The following is a 14081-nucleotide window of genomic DNA, read 5'->3' on the forward strand; positions in this document are numbered from 1 at the left end:
ATCGTGCACCTAAATATAGGTACACATGCCTCAGGCATTTTCGCGCCTCCACCGAAAATGCGGCGGCCGGAATTCGATCCCGCGACCTTCGGGTCAGCAGTCGAGCACCATAACCACTAGATCACCGCAGCGGGTAAGCTGTCGCAACGATCACACCGACTTGTATAGATACAAAGTTTATACATTTCGTATTTTAAACATAGTTCGGCTTTTACTCAAGTATCCGTACAACCTTAGCGCCCAGTGCCCTTACCCCTTTTGTTATATTCACCTTAAATCTTAGGACACACTGTTGGTGGTACCCCGCCACACTGATTTCCCGTGCCGTCCAGTGCGAGAGGTGAGGATCGTCGGTCTGCCCTCGCATCCTCTGGAGCTGGTGACCATGGATGGCTCACCGATCAGCCACACCATTCAGCTGAATCAGGTAAACAAACCTCGGAGGGTTCCTTATGCATTCGTCTAAGACTACTCGAAGGTGAAAGTCATCTTCTCCTTTTTCTTCTCACTCAATGTATCGATCCTCCCCCGGTCCCCTCTGATAGCTTTCTGCACCTAACGTGGTTTTGCACTGCGTCCAGGATCGGAGGCATTGCATGCTTTCTGCACTTGACCTGGTTTTGCACTGCGTCCGTGATCGGCCCACCCTTGGCCAAGCGATGGTGTCATGTTATTACGTCACCATGTGACGTCACGGTGTGTGACGTCATGATGACGTCACAAATTGCGGAGATGTGTGATGTCGTTATGACGTCACAAATTGTGGAGATGTGTGGCGTCATGATGACGGCATGTGGGGACGTCATCAGGCGATGTTTTTTTGCAACACTCGTTTTGACGCCAACGGTCAATTTTCGCGTTTGATTACTAATATAAGGCTTTCGACTTAATACGTGCACGCCCGCTAAATATATTCGTGGTGTCTTTTTCAAAGCACGTGTGCTGCTTTCAACGCCAACAAGTTTCAGATTAAGTGGGGTTCTTTAAATCAGCAATGTTTATAAGCGTAGAAACCGTTTCCCTCATAACCTGAAGAGTGGAAAGGAGGTGGGGCGTGCTTGATTGGCGGAGAAGTAAAAAAAAAAGAGGAAGGCAGAGAAGAAAAGGTGAGCGATCGCGTTTCATGACACACGCTCAACGTCATGACGCGCGCTGACGTAGCTTCTTTCCCCCTTTGTCATCTCCCCTTTTATAGATTCTATCGCGCTATCTGGGACGAAAGGAGAGAGAAAGCGCTCAAAGCATGCGACAAATTCCTCTATCTTCGCTCGTTCTTGAAGGATTGGGAAAATTTTCGCGGCGATCGATTCGCGAGACAATGAACTCCGATACTGAGGTCATTCGACGATCACTTGCGAAAGCGATTCGGGGCCCCTGTGATTAGTAAGTATCGACTACTATGCGATAGCGTTGATCAAAGAACTTCGTCCTCCATCCCGTTTCGCGCAGACCGTGATGACGGACATGGAACTGCCCCTGAACAAGACAAGCATGATTGTCCTCCACAGGAAGAGAGCGCCCGCTGACTCGCATCCGAGGACCGACAACGCCCGTATCGCTGCAGGTTCAATCACTGGAGCCTCCATTTCGAACGACTCATCTCCTCAGGCGCTGGTGTATGGCGCCTTCTCCAATAAGTCTCTGAAGCCCGCCTGCGATGTGGCGCTGTCACGGAACATGAGCGGGAACGACGCATGCACGCAAATGAAGTGAACGTTTTTCGTCATATTTAATTTGTGTACAGTTGTGTCCACTATGTATTAAAGACTGTTGGAAGAATAGAAGCACAACCTGTGGTCTGGTTTCACGCAATGAATGGCTACAGCCCGCTGAGGTGTGTTTTTTTTTCTTTTTTCAAGCGAAGCTTGTATTGCCTCACAAGTGTTGTCGGCGTTCTAGGTGTGACCGCAAAAAAAGAATGGAAAAAGAAAAAAACTGGGCGCTGGCGAGCGTACAGAAATACGGCCCTCGAAGGTGCGCCAGTCATGTGCGTATCTTGTATGCCCCGTTTTCCAGTAATTGATATCTAAATCGTGGGCTTGTCGGCGATCAGCCCTTCATGGCAACCTGATCTTTTTATCGCGGTCACTTGTCACTTCACGTTGCCGCATTTCATTGTTGCCTGGATACGAACGCATGATCGCCGCGTTGTAGCCTCTGGCAACTGAAGTGTTGCGCTGCCAAGTACACGGATGACGGACCAATTCTTGGCATGGAGGAAGGGTGCAGTCAGGAGCATGGGCGTCGGCAGGTAGGTGCAACAGGCGTACTTGCCCCCCCCCCCCCCCCCCCCCCCCCCCTTACACAAGCCACGGAAGCGCTCTCCCACTGCGATATATGCAACACGGGTTAGCCCCCCCCCCCCCCACCCGAGACAAAATCCTGCCGACGCCCATTGTCGGGAGGGAGCATATTTGCGCAATGCGAAAGAAAGAGAAGTGGTACGTCAGGCGCGCACACGCCAAGCTTCGCTTGCCCCCAATTTTCCCTATTGGGGAAGGGCTCCTGAATTTTTTTTCCCTATATGCATAAGAAAAGCGCTTTATAGAGACGACCTGGTACGCGGCCTTCTCAAGTTACTTCAGCTGTCACATATCTGTATAAGAAGTTGTATCTGCAATGGGGCGAAGAGAGTATGATGTCTATACATCTGTACCAGGCCCGTAGCCAGGCATTTTTTTCGGGGGGGGGGGGGGGGCACTTGCTGAAGACCTCGACCATTTGAGAAAAACACCTATTTTCATTATTTATTTTTGGTAAAAACACCTACTTCACCAATATTTCGGCGGGGGGGGGGGGGGGAGGGCCCCTATAGGGTCTCCCCTCTGGCTACGGGCCTGATCTGTACTCTGATTACATGAAATGCAACTGAAGAACGCGGGTTTGGAAATTGGAATTAGTGTAGTTTGTAATATATATATATATATATATATATATATGAAGGAAAGAAGATGACTCTTAAGGCCTCGTTTTCTTTGTTAGACACAATATTAATGAGAACTAACAGACAATAACGCCAAGGAAAGTATAGGGGGTGTTATCTGTGGTATTTAGAATATAAATGTGAAGAAAGTGAAGTGGACGAAAAGACAACTTGCCGTCGACAGGGACCGAACCTGCGACCTTCGATCGAATAACGCGTCCGATGCTCTACCACTGAGCTACGGCGGCGGTCATCCTCCCGTACACTTTATGGGGTATATATGTGCATTTAAACCTTGGAGTGTTAGTCAGCGCCAATCGCAGCCATGGCGGCGAGTGTGGAACACTCTTTTTCTGCCTTTCTGGCGTCACGTAGCACGTGTCAAGTACGAGCAGAGTTACAAGGATTCGTCGCACGTTTCAAGCGCTTCCTCTCTCCTTTAGTACTAGCGAGCGCGCTGAAAGCTACGCAGGGGAGGGATGGCAAATAGGTGGCAAGAAGCTATGTCTGTTCGTCATGGCATTGAGCACTTTGCTTTCTTTTATCTTCGAACGCGCGACGTACTTTCAATGTGGTCGCGAGCTAGTGCGCGGGAACGTGGCGGCATTCCGCGGCGGCCACGGTAACTATTCAGCTCGCGATGCTCAGATGAGCCAATGGCCGTTGACTTTAGGTTTATGGCGCGGTCGTTTGGTTTATGGCATCATTTGTCGAGAAAAGTGGGAGCAATTTCTAGCTGACTATGAGAATTAATTGTAAATTCCAGGCCACGTGCTGCGCTATAATGTTTGGCTCGCGTGTTCTCAGGAGCCTCGACTACCGATCGGCAGCGTTTCTGATCGTGCTGAAAAAGTGTCGTATGGCCCCTTCCATTCGAGCATGCAGTACTACGACAATAGGGTGTATGCACGACCGGCATCGACAGCGACATGCAGGCAAGTCTCGCTGTGCACTCTGGGTAATCCGCCATTTTGAAGCAATAACAAGCAGACGAGCAAAGCAGCGTGTATGACCAGTCGATAGCTGTCATGGTTTACTGCGCCGTTGTAGGCTGCAAAAGCCGTACGTACACCAAAGCCGAGAAAGAGAAGGCTAAGCAGAACAGTCAGAACCTCAGCAACTTCCGGTTTTTCAAGATTCCAAAGGTGCGGGTTCATGAATGCGGCAAGACGAGGCAGCTGTCGCAACGCCGGCAGCGCGAGTGGATCGCCCGCCTCAACAGGAAGGGTGTCGCCGATAATCCGCAGAAGTACAAAGTGTGTGCCGACACTTTTTATCGGGTATGCAAGTCTCGCACCTACGTTACCTATTTTAAAGCGCTGCCAGTTCCTGTCATTGTAAAAGTGTTATTTTGGGCACCGCGGATGCAGGCATTGCTTTGAGCAGAGCGTTGGTGTACTCTGTTTCGCAGGGCCACAGTCTCCAGTGGGTGCTGCTGGCTCTGCAAGGGCTTTTCGGCTCACGAGCTGCACTGGCATCGGCACCTAATCGTCGTTTTTCCATCGTCGACGACGCGAAATCCATTTCAGCGATACTAGGCCTGGCATCCAATTTCCTGATGTGCGTCGGCAGCCACGAGTTGGCGCTGTCCGTGCGCGAACGCTCCTGTCGCACGCGCACGCCGTACTCTACGTAAAAAAGCAGTGCCGCGACATGGGAGCACGCATCGCCGTTCCCGGCCATGCACGTACAGTGCGCGGCAACGACTTCACCGTCGCACTTGCACAGGGCCCATGAATCCACAGGTGGCCTGTTGAGGCTCTGCGAGTGGTTGACCTGGGCAAAAAGATAACATTGTATACCGCTAGAAGAATAAAACACTTTAACGTACCTTTGTTTTGAGAATCACGGAGTCTGAGGAAACTTCCTTAACCGATGGCTCGCGCATCCAACCGCTGATCACAAAATTGTGGCCTTCTAATCCTTTTTAAGCCTTTGGTTGCTGGCGGGTAAGGAAGCTGGTCCTCAAAACAAGGAACTCGCTTATGTCTGCGGCGTCGATTCGCGGCCACAGGTTGATGTCTCCTACTCAGTCGCTTTCCCAAAGCTCAAAGGGGTCCACACCACACAGGGCAACTTTCTCACTGTAGCGCGCCTGGTCTTTGACGCACAGCGTCGCTGCATAATCCATTTGATCGTGCGTCATTTTGCCGCAAAACAATGTTGCATTTTTGCACAGAGATGCCAAACCGCACGCCCGGAGACCGACTGCGACCACACATCGACGACCAGTCCACAAACGTTGCCTGCTTTGGTCTGCTTGTTATTGCTTCAAAATGGCGGATTACCCAGAGTGCACAGTGAGACTTGCCTGCATGTCGCTGTCGATGCCTGTCGTGCATACACCCCAACGTTTTTAGACTATTTCAGTTTGCAAACTAGCTTCGAGAGGCGGCCAGGTTTTGTCGCCGTCGCGAGAGGTGGCGCTGGCGTAGCGTTGAGATCGGTTGAGATGCAGTACGAAGGGCGACCCGTGCTTCAGCCGCGTTCTTTTGCTGCGTTGTTGGTTTGTGCTCGCGCGTTAATCACTCATATTCTGACGTTTCACGCGTTCCACCAAGGCATGAGCTCTTTGCAGTGACCGTGCATACCGCGAACTGTCAGCTCAGCGCGCCGCGAGCTGTTCGGGGTATGCTTCGGCTGTGGCAGTCCCGTACCGCGACATTTCTTCATGGGAGCTTTTCTGTATGTTTAGAGGCATTGAAACCAAGTTTTCAGTTGAGCTGCAAATGAACCGTGTCTGTTTCGACACTTTTTGAGCCCTTCTTGGCGCACTTCGGGACTGTGATGTGACAAGTGTCGAATGTCCGGTTCACAAGAACACCACTGCTGCAATAATATCTGGGGTATCTACGTGCCAAAACCACGATCGATATGATTATGAAGCACGCCGTTCTACTGCCTCCGGAAATTTAGACCATTGGGTGTTTAACGTGCACTGATATCGCACAGTACACGGTCCTCTAGCACATCCATCGAAAGGCGACCGCCGCGGCTAGGATCGAACCCACGACCTTCGGGTCAGAAGTCGAGCACCGTAACCACTGCACCACCAAGGCGGACCTCTACTGCAGATGTTCTTCACTCATACATAGTGTTCAGGATGCATTTTGCTGCCAAAGACGCTTGCAAAACCCTAAGGTCTGAAGGTCGCATCAGCAAAAAATTAATTAAAGCTAATGCGAAGGCTTCCCGTGCAGTTCCGTCAACATAAGCAGCTTTCCGATTGTATAGGGATGCGCTTATAGTGATTTCTGAGGCCGAATCGAATAGTGACAGAAGCGAATAGAAGTGAATATGATATACTTTTTGAACAAGTCATGAATCTGAAACAGCCGTTCTTAGAACGAATGTATACAAATTGATGTTCACGTCCTCGTATTCATATGTTTTGTATTTATTTATTTATTTATTTATTTATTTACTTATTTATTTTCAAAGGTTTCAAAACCGGACATTACATGAGGAGTAATCCCAGAAATAAAGGTCGGTTAGGACGGTGTCAGATAGAAGTGTATTAGATATTTTTTTCTTTTTTTTAAGTATACTGCAAGTTCTTCACGGCCCGTGCGAGTGGGTACATGAATACATGAAAATATATACATTGCCGAAAATTCATGTTGAAAATTTAGGTTTCGCCCGTTTTGCTGTAAAAGAAGGTCGATACGTATTAGAATGGGCGCATGCTATAGGTACACAGCATTTGCAGGCACTGGAATGATGACTTGTTTTCTTTTGGTCAGTGAATGAAGGCAACTAAACAAAAAATTTAAAAATTGGAGCCCTTTCACAGTAGGAGTTGAGTGAGGGAAGCAACTGGAGGGAATAAGTAGACGTATTCACATGACTGTTCAGAAAGCGCGAATGCTCCTTGTTAGTAAAGGCGTGCTCCCCAAGCAAGGTAGCGTGCCTTATACATGAGCTGTCGCCTTTTATGCCTCTAATATGCCTTACAGGAATGACAGTTATCGTTCTTTTGCGCCAATTTTCGCATTACTTCGTTGCGGTTGACATTTTTAAATATTCGGGCTTACACATGATATTAAGTGGGATGGAATACTGGGAGAGTTGGTGCAGATTAATCGTGGCTAACAGCGCAAAAAACAGAGACGAAGACGAGAAGTGGACACGGCACAGCGATGTGTGATGTGAATAACAGTCATTACAAATGACTGTTATTCGATTCGATGGTAGAATCGAAGAAGGCACTGTTCCATTTGAATATTGAAATTTTCGAACATTCGCACACAACCCGTAAATACGTAACTGCAAATAATGTACCTGTTGCATTCTGTTTCACGAAATCGAATGAAAATGACAAGACGTGTTTTTCTGGCTTTTTGATTTGGTAAGGCTTTCAGCAGCTGGCGTAATAAGTGTTCAGTCGAGGTTGGGATATGATTCAGCCTTACGGGAGCCTAAAATGTTTTGCGTATATACAGGCAAAAAATTAAAGCCGGTTACAACGGGAAAAAGAATGAAGGAAGTGTACCGTGCAGTGTTTGCCTTAACTTTAACTTATTTTTTTTTTTCATGCCCTGTCTTAGGCTCTGTTTCTTGTTATAATGCTGAGATACAACCAAAACCGCGCGTTTCACTCAAGCCAAGTGAAATGAGAGCGACTACCACATCGAGTTAACCCTTGTGGTAGCCGCTTGTCGGCCCCTTTCAATCAGTAGCGCAGTAGCAGACGACGCGCCGAGACCAATCCTAACGCGACCGCAGCGCCCCCGCCTTGTTGGCGATCGCGGCAAGCCGCCCCGTGCCACTGGAAGGCCGCGCTCTTTGCCAACTGAAGTAATCTAAAAACGTTGATACACCCTATTGCTTCTGTCGGTGCGTCATCGTTAATATTTTTGGCCGATAGTGTGGGAGGGGAGGGGGGTCGGTCATGCATTCTACCCCCCCCCCCCCTTCCTGAGTGACGCCGCTGTTATGAAATACTGTAAATTAATAGTCCATATATTCACACGAAATTAAACGATTGACTTCACACATACACGCAGTCGTTCAAAGCTGGGTTATGCCGGCACTTGCGCTATTCTTCATGACCTATGTCCCAACCATAAAACACACTTCTGATTCCTTCTTGCCTGGACGAAAATCAATCATCTTGCGTTTTGCAATCGCCACAGCCACAGTGTTCTAGAAGTTTGTAGTGCGCTCACTGAGCGGCGGAGCGTGACGCACTTCATGTCGCCGCCGACAGGCGGCGCGGCTCGCAGCGTCACCTGAAACTTTCCGGCGGATTGCTGGGCGCAGCTAGCGCGCGTTGCTGTTTTGCGCGCAAGAAAAGTCAAAGTTACGGTGCGCAACACACGGAGCTTCTTTTGATGCAACTTTTCTGTGAGTTGTGAAATAAATTACTGTCGTTGTGACTGATTTACGAAGGGTGGGCGATGTTTTAAGCGGCTATTGCATAGATGAATGCTCCTCCACGTAGCCGCTGCAGTAACAGATAGGGCGTGTAGTTGGGGGGTTGAAGTTTTTTTTTTGTCCTGCTGATCGATACGATTTTCAATGCCCTTTCGCCACTGCAACGATCATAGCGACTTCACTCTCGCCTTTCGAGCCCCACAACAACGCCTCACTTTTTTCTTCTTTTTTTATTCGCATATATGAGCTGGTCTGTGTAATAGGAGAATCTGTTGCTGGGCCTGTTGGTATACATACTTGAAGAAACGAAAAAAACAGCTTACGGACGCTTACACAAGAAGAGAAGACCCTCGCTGGAACTAGTAACAGGTTTAATGAAACCACATAACGTTCCCTGATAAGCCAAGAGCGCATGCGTCGTACATAAAACACGTGTGATTCACAATAAGAGAGAATGACATCAGTAACCACATTTTTTTAAATAAGCAATCTCTTTCTTTGATAGTGACAGATACAGTAATGCATTTGTTCGAACCATATGTTTCCAGAATGGCGCTTCAATCAGTTCACGCGTATTAATTTCGTGGTTCCCTTACCAATAATTTGCGTGCCTTTCAGATCAGGAGAACAGCCGCACACCCGGCACTGAATGAGCAGGCAGATTGACTCCTCCTCCTGACAGACGTCTGATCTGATTTTATTTACACAAACCCCTGCCTATGTATGCACAAATGCTTGCCATGATTAACAATGCAGAAATGGTCACGACCAATAAACAGCCGAAGACGACGTTGATCTAACAGGCACTGGAGCATCCCAAAAGGAGCCCAATCCCTACGGGTCTCCCGCTTCCTGACAGCTACTTCAGTCTTCCCTCTACATCTCCTTTTCTGTACACGAGTATGGTTTTGCTGTGATCCACCCTCCTGTTTTTTTGTTTTTTTTGCTTTGATTGTTACTGCGCGGTCACTCCTAGCTTCGTTGGGTCCGGCTGTTTTTGTTGTCAAACGCTGCCCCAGCAATTTTCTGTACGTACGCTGCATGCCCTATGTGCACGACCGCCGGAGGCTGTAGCGCGTCCCTCCCCTCCAGATGCAGCGGCGGACCGTCTTTGAGACAGTTGCAGTTTGCGGACAGACACAAATGCCGATCCTTCAGCAAAAGAAGCAGCAAGCAGCAGAAAAAAAAGCACGCAGCACCACGCGTGCAGCAAAGCGGCACGCGTGGTGCCGATCGACAAAGGTCTTTCAAACGAATGAATGGCGTGAGGATGCGCTGCAGGGGAATCCTCCCACCATTTTTTTTTTTTGTGGCCTCTTTTAAGTGTCACTGTGGTGGCCCTCTTACCGCCTTCAACTCCGCGTTTGTTGATCCCCTCGGAACTACATCGTAACCAGCGTAACCCCAACCAGGGGACGCGCTTCGCACCCCTCAAGAGAAGTTTTCAGGAGATACTGGCGGCAGCGCCCCTGGCGGGCGCCCAGGCTGTCGACGCGGAGAGGGCCATGGCGGCGCGGCGCAGGGATATGGCAGTACAGTGTACTAGAAGGGGCAGTGAAGCGGGCGGCAGCCTCCGCGTGACTCCGGCGGCGTCGCCAGCAGCGGCGGCGCTGCGATCGACCAATCTTGAAGAGGAGCACGCGAAACGTAGCAACCGCTGCGACGCTCGCATGTGCTTGGCGCGCGCTGTGTCTGTGGTTCAGATGTTTGCGCGTAAGCACTTCGCTTATTTAGTCTGTATTATCTGCTAAGGACCAGAAACTACAAGACAGATTGGTTTTCCCACAGATGCAAACGCATTTTGAGAAAGTACTCGCTGCTTGAATAGAGCCACGCTCTTGAAAACACGGACACTTTCCATCGCAGTTGAGTTTCATTAAAACATTTTCAACCGTTTCAGCAATCAGGATCGAGTTTGTTTAGCTTACAGAACTTGAAAGCGCAGACGAATCTCTGATAGAGAGCGAGTACATTCGGATCTTGGGTAATCGCAATAGGGAAGCCGTGTGAGAGGTAAATAAACGTAGCTAGTCGCCACAACTATGAAAGTAAGTTTAAACTAAAAGTCACATGGTGCGCTCGTTCTCTTTGCACATGCCTGAAAAAAAAAATGAAAAAAAAAATGATCGCGCAATTGAACAACGTCACGCAGAATCAGCTGGACTTGTTGCTGAAACAGCTATAATAAAACATTCGTGCACGAATTTGAACAGTCATATACGCCCACAGCAACAATTTATAGAAATCATGCCCGAAACACAAGGCAAGCAAGCTGAAAAAGAGGTCTAGCACAGCACTGATGCAGAAAGCCAAGTGGGAACTTCCTTAAACTGGCAAAGCAGCCGATTTTATTGATAGGGACCGTGCAGGCTTCGGCGAGCAGTTAAGCGAGCTACAGCATTTCACAAAATGGAAGGTCATGGTCTCTGTAATCTGTGAATTAATATGTCACAATTTGCCTTCGCTGTTATTTCTGAGATTTTCTGAGCTTTTCCTTGCCAACTGTGAGGATTTGCTGAATCAAAGCAAGCGGCTTCCCTTTTGTACAGTAACCCAGGTGAAAATGATTCCCATTCCCAGCTGGGTTATGAAACCTGGAAATCCTTCCAGGCTGGAAATTTTCCCAGCTGGAAATGGAAAAATTTCCAGCCTGGAAAAATTTCCAGGTTCCATAACCCAGCTGGGAATGGAAATATTTCCTGCTGGGAATGGAAATATTCCCAGCAAATATTTCCAGCAGGAAATGGCAAAATTTCCAGTTGGAATCCTTCATTACCAGCTGGAAATGTAAGAATTTCCAGATTTGACCTCGCGGCCATCGCATGCGCCTTAGCATGGTTCCTACAGGACCTGTTCGTCCAGTGAACTGCATACAGTCAAAGAACATGGTGGTGAAATTTAACAGCATTTATTTTAACAGCATTTATCTGAACGCGTGTAGCAAGTGTTGGAACATATCTCGAGATGAAGAATGACTTTGCTCATATCCTCGTACACCACCTGAAAAAAAATATTTATACATAGTGAGCGAACATCAAATCCACAATGATCCATAAAACGCAATTCTACCAAAAGTATAGTTTTACCAAATCATATGAACAGCATCAATACAGCTTTCAAAAGCAGTACCACAATACAAAGTCAATGCAGTGCAAAGCAAAGGTGAGAAAGATCTGATGAGCACTGCGGTGCTAAGTAACGATTATTTATATCGACCTTAAACTACTCCGAATAGCCGTCTAATGAGTTCACTCGAACACATGTAATTACTCGCGTTTGTTGCATAGACACATGCGCACCAGTAGGCGCAAGCATTGCACGGCACAGGGCTATTGGAGACAAAGGCTGCTTACACAAACCGGCCTGTAGCGTACTTCGCGCATATATAAACATTACACACAGCCAGGTAACGCGACACCGTGATAACGAAGCCCACAAACATTCGGGACAAACGTTCACTTATACTTGAAATATATAAGTGCAACTTACCTCCAAAATGGAACACTCAGAGCTGAGAAAATCGCTGTCCCTTGATCGGCGCTGGTGTATCCAAGACATCGCACGCAGTACAGCAATAAAAACCGCTCGAACATGCTGGTCATCACTCGTAACACTTTCCAGAGATAAACCTGACCAAAAATAACTATTCCATGCAACTGTCACACAGATATTCATCAAGGAAACACCCTAGACTATCGAACACCGAGCACACACACTGTACGGATGTCACCACGACTGGCCGCCATGTGCTGTTCGAAACTGTGGCTGACTGCGGCGACATAATAATTTATGCGGTCTATTGGACCGCTGTCTTTAATGGTATTAACCTTAAAAAAAGGCATACAATTTTTGTATGCCGTATTTACTATACAGAGTAGGTTATTATTTAGCATTAACGTCATAAGTCACCAAGAAATGATACGAGAATAGAGCTACTGAGATGCCAACAAACATCGCGGCAGTACGGCCGGTGCGGCGTTTTTCATGGCCGCGGCGTCGGAGAGAGCAAGTTGTGGGATTCAAAGAACTTTTTTCTTTTTTTTTTGCAAGGTTGGCTCTTGCAGACCCCGAAAAATGACCTCGCGGACCCCCATTTGAGAACCACTGTTCTAAGTCCTGTCTAAATGCACGGTCTGCATTATACACTTAATCTGCTATCGCTTGTATGCAGATCAATCTTTGGGCAGCTGGAATTCCTTTTGTCAACTATACCACTTCCTCGCTCAAACAGGAAAATTTTATGCTGAGCAAATTATTTCCCAACTGAAGGTGGAAAAATTTCCAGCTGGAAATATAACTTCCCAACTGGAACTGGAAACTTCAAGCTGGAAATGGCTTTCCAGTCGGGAATTATTTCCATATCCATGCTGGAAATACGATTTCCAGCCTGGAACGGTTTTCATTACCAGCTGGAAATACAATTTCCAGCTGGGAATGGAAAATTTCCAGCCTGAAGAGCCGTTTCCAGCTGAAAACCAGGCTGGAAACCCGATTTCCAGCTGGAAATTCACATGCCATTTTCATGTGGGAATTCAGTTGTTTTTCTACCCATTACTATGGTAATGCTCTCATTGCATTAGTGTGAAAAACAATGTCATATATCAATGCTCTGTGCCCTACTGCCTCATGTGTGTGTTCTCATATTCTGTGATGCGTTGTCTGTGATCCAGAATATGAGAACACACACATGAGGCAGTAGGGCACAGAGCATTGATATATGACATTGTTTTTCACACTAATGCAATGAGAGCATTACCATAGTAATGGGTAGAAAAACAACTGAATTACTGTACAAAAGGGAAGCCGCTTGCTTTGATTCAGCAAATCCTCACAGCTGGCAAGGAAAAGCTCAGAAAATCTCAGAAATAACAGCGAAGGCAAAAGTATAATGCATGCTGAGAGAGTTGCCATGCAGCTAGTTTAGCCTGCTTAGTTTGAGGTGCTCGGCAAAATTGTTTCCTCAGCAGATTGGACTTATTCCCGCCTTTCACAAAAAAGTACAGTAGCATATAGTAACGTAAAACCCAAAACTGCGTACTGTTATAGGCTCTTAGCGTGAATTTCGCAGTCGACCTGCAATGGGGAAGCATGATGAAGCATGTGCAACACATCCATAACACTCTCGCTATGTAGTTTGCGTCCACTGAATAACGTTCAATAGCAAATAACGTTCCCAATCGCTTCTTCGCTCTGGGTCTGCGGGCGCTTTAAACAACGAAAGATTCGCCGTTTGTTTGCTTCGAGAGTACGCTGCGCTGCATCCAGGAGAGAAGAAATGATTCAAGTGTTGTTTTTTAGGAGCCATTCGCACGTTATAGCATCACACATTGAGAGAAAAGCGGGAGAATCACTTCCAAACAAGCGCGTTCCAGCTAAGGAGCCGGCAGTACGAGGCACCCGCCTTCAAGATTGAGCGACTGCAGCGCCGCCGCTTCGTTCGCCAGCGGCGGCGTCACCTGCCCCTATGGGTCGGTGCCTCCGCCCGCTTCACTGCCCTTTCTAGTACACTGTAATGGCAGTGAGCCCACTGCCCCATTCTAGTAGCCACAGCGCAACGAAATACATAAGATGGTGTTCGCCCTGTTCATGACCTTTTACAAGCCTAGCTCAGTTACAATGCAGCAGCATGTCTCCTGACTTTTTTCTACAAACTATGGCTAAATTTTCTTTCATACCGAGCAGCGCCTCAGCAAACGCGCGGCTAAGAACCAAAACTAGAAAACCAAAACCAATCGAAATAATCGGTAACCGTTTAAGCCCTCCACAAAGCCGCCACGCCAGA

The 14081-nt window shown here is 47.7% G+C and overlaps 2 protein-coding genes across 2 annotated transcripts in view; both read left to right on the forward strand.

The window, feature by feature from the left end:
* Positions 1 to 1713, forward strand: part of LOC119399038 (lysosomal alpha-glucosidase) — a 37750-nt gene extending 36037 nt beyond the window's left edge. The window contains exons 20-21 of the mRNA XM_037665854.2: positions 284 to 427; positions 1450 to 1713. Coding sequence (XP_037521782.1) covers positions 284 to 427; positions 1450 to 1713 — 408 coding nt within the window. The remainder of the gene's footprint in view (positions 1 to 283; positions 428 to 1449) is intronic.
* A 2112-nt stretch (positions 1714 to 3825) lies between these two features.
* Positions 3826 to 4559, forward strand: LOC119399039 (uncharacterized). Its single transcript, XM_049417511.1, has 2 exons — positions 3826 to 4179; positions 4335 to 4559. Exons 1-2 carry the CDS (start codon positions 3952 to 3954, stop codon positions 4557 to 4559), a joined length of 453 nt encoding a protein of 150 aa, XP_049273468.1. The 5' UTR covers positions 3826 to 3951.
* Positions 4560 to 14081: the final 9522 nt, after the last annotated feature.

Source organism: Rhipicephalus sanguineus, chromosome 7 (genome assembly GCF_013339695.2).
Source record: "Rhipicephalus sanguineus isolate Rsan-2018 chromosome 7, BIME_Rsan_1.4, whole genome shotgun sequence".
In the NCBI taxonomy this organism is placed as follows: Eukaryota; Metazoa; Arthropoda; class Arachnida; order Ixodida; family Ixodidae; genus Rhipicephalus; species Rhipicephalus sanguineus.

Excerpts from the sequence above, each read along its gene's own strand:
- LOC119399039 (XM_049417511.1), top strand. The coding sequence starts at position 3,952 with ATGGTTTACTGCGCCGTTGTAGGCTGCAAAAGCCGTACGTACACCAAA. Across the intron at positions 4,180-4,334 it reads ATAATCCGCAGAAGTACAAA|GGCCACAGTCTCCAGTGGGT; the intron begins GTGTGTGCCGAC and ends TCTGTTTCGCAG.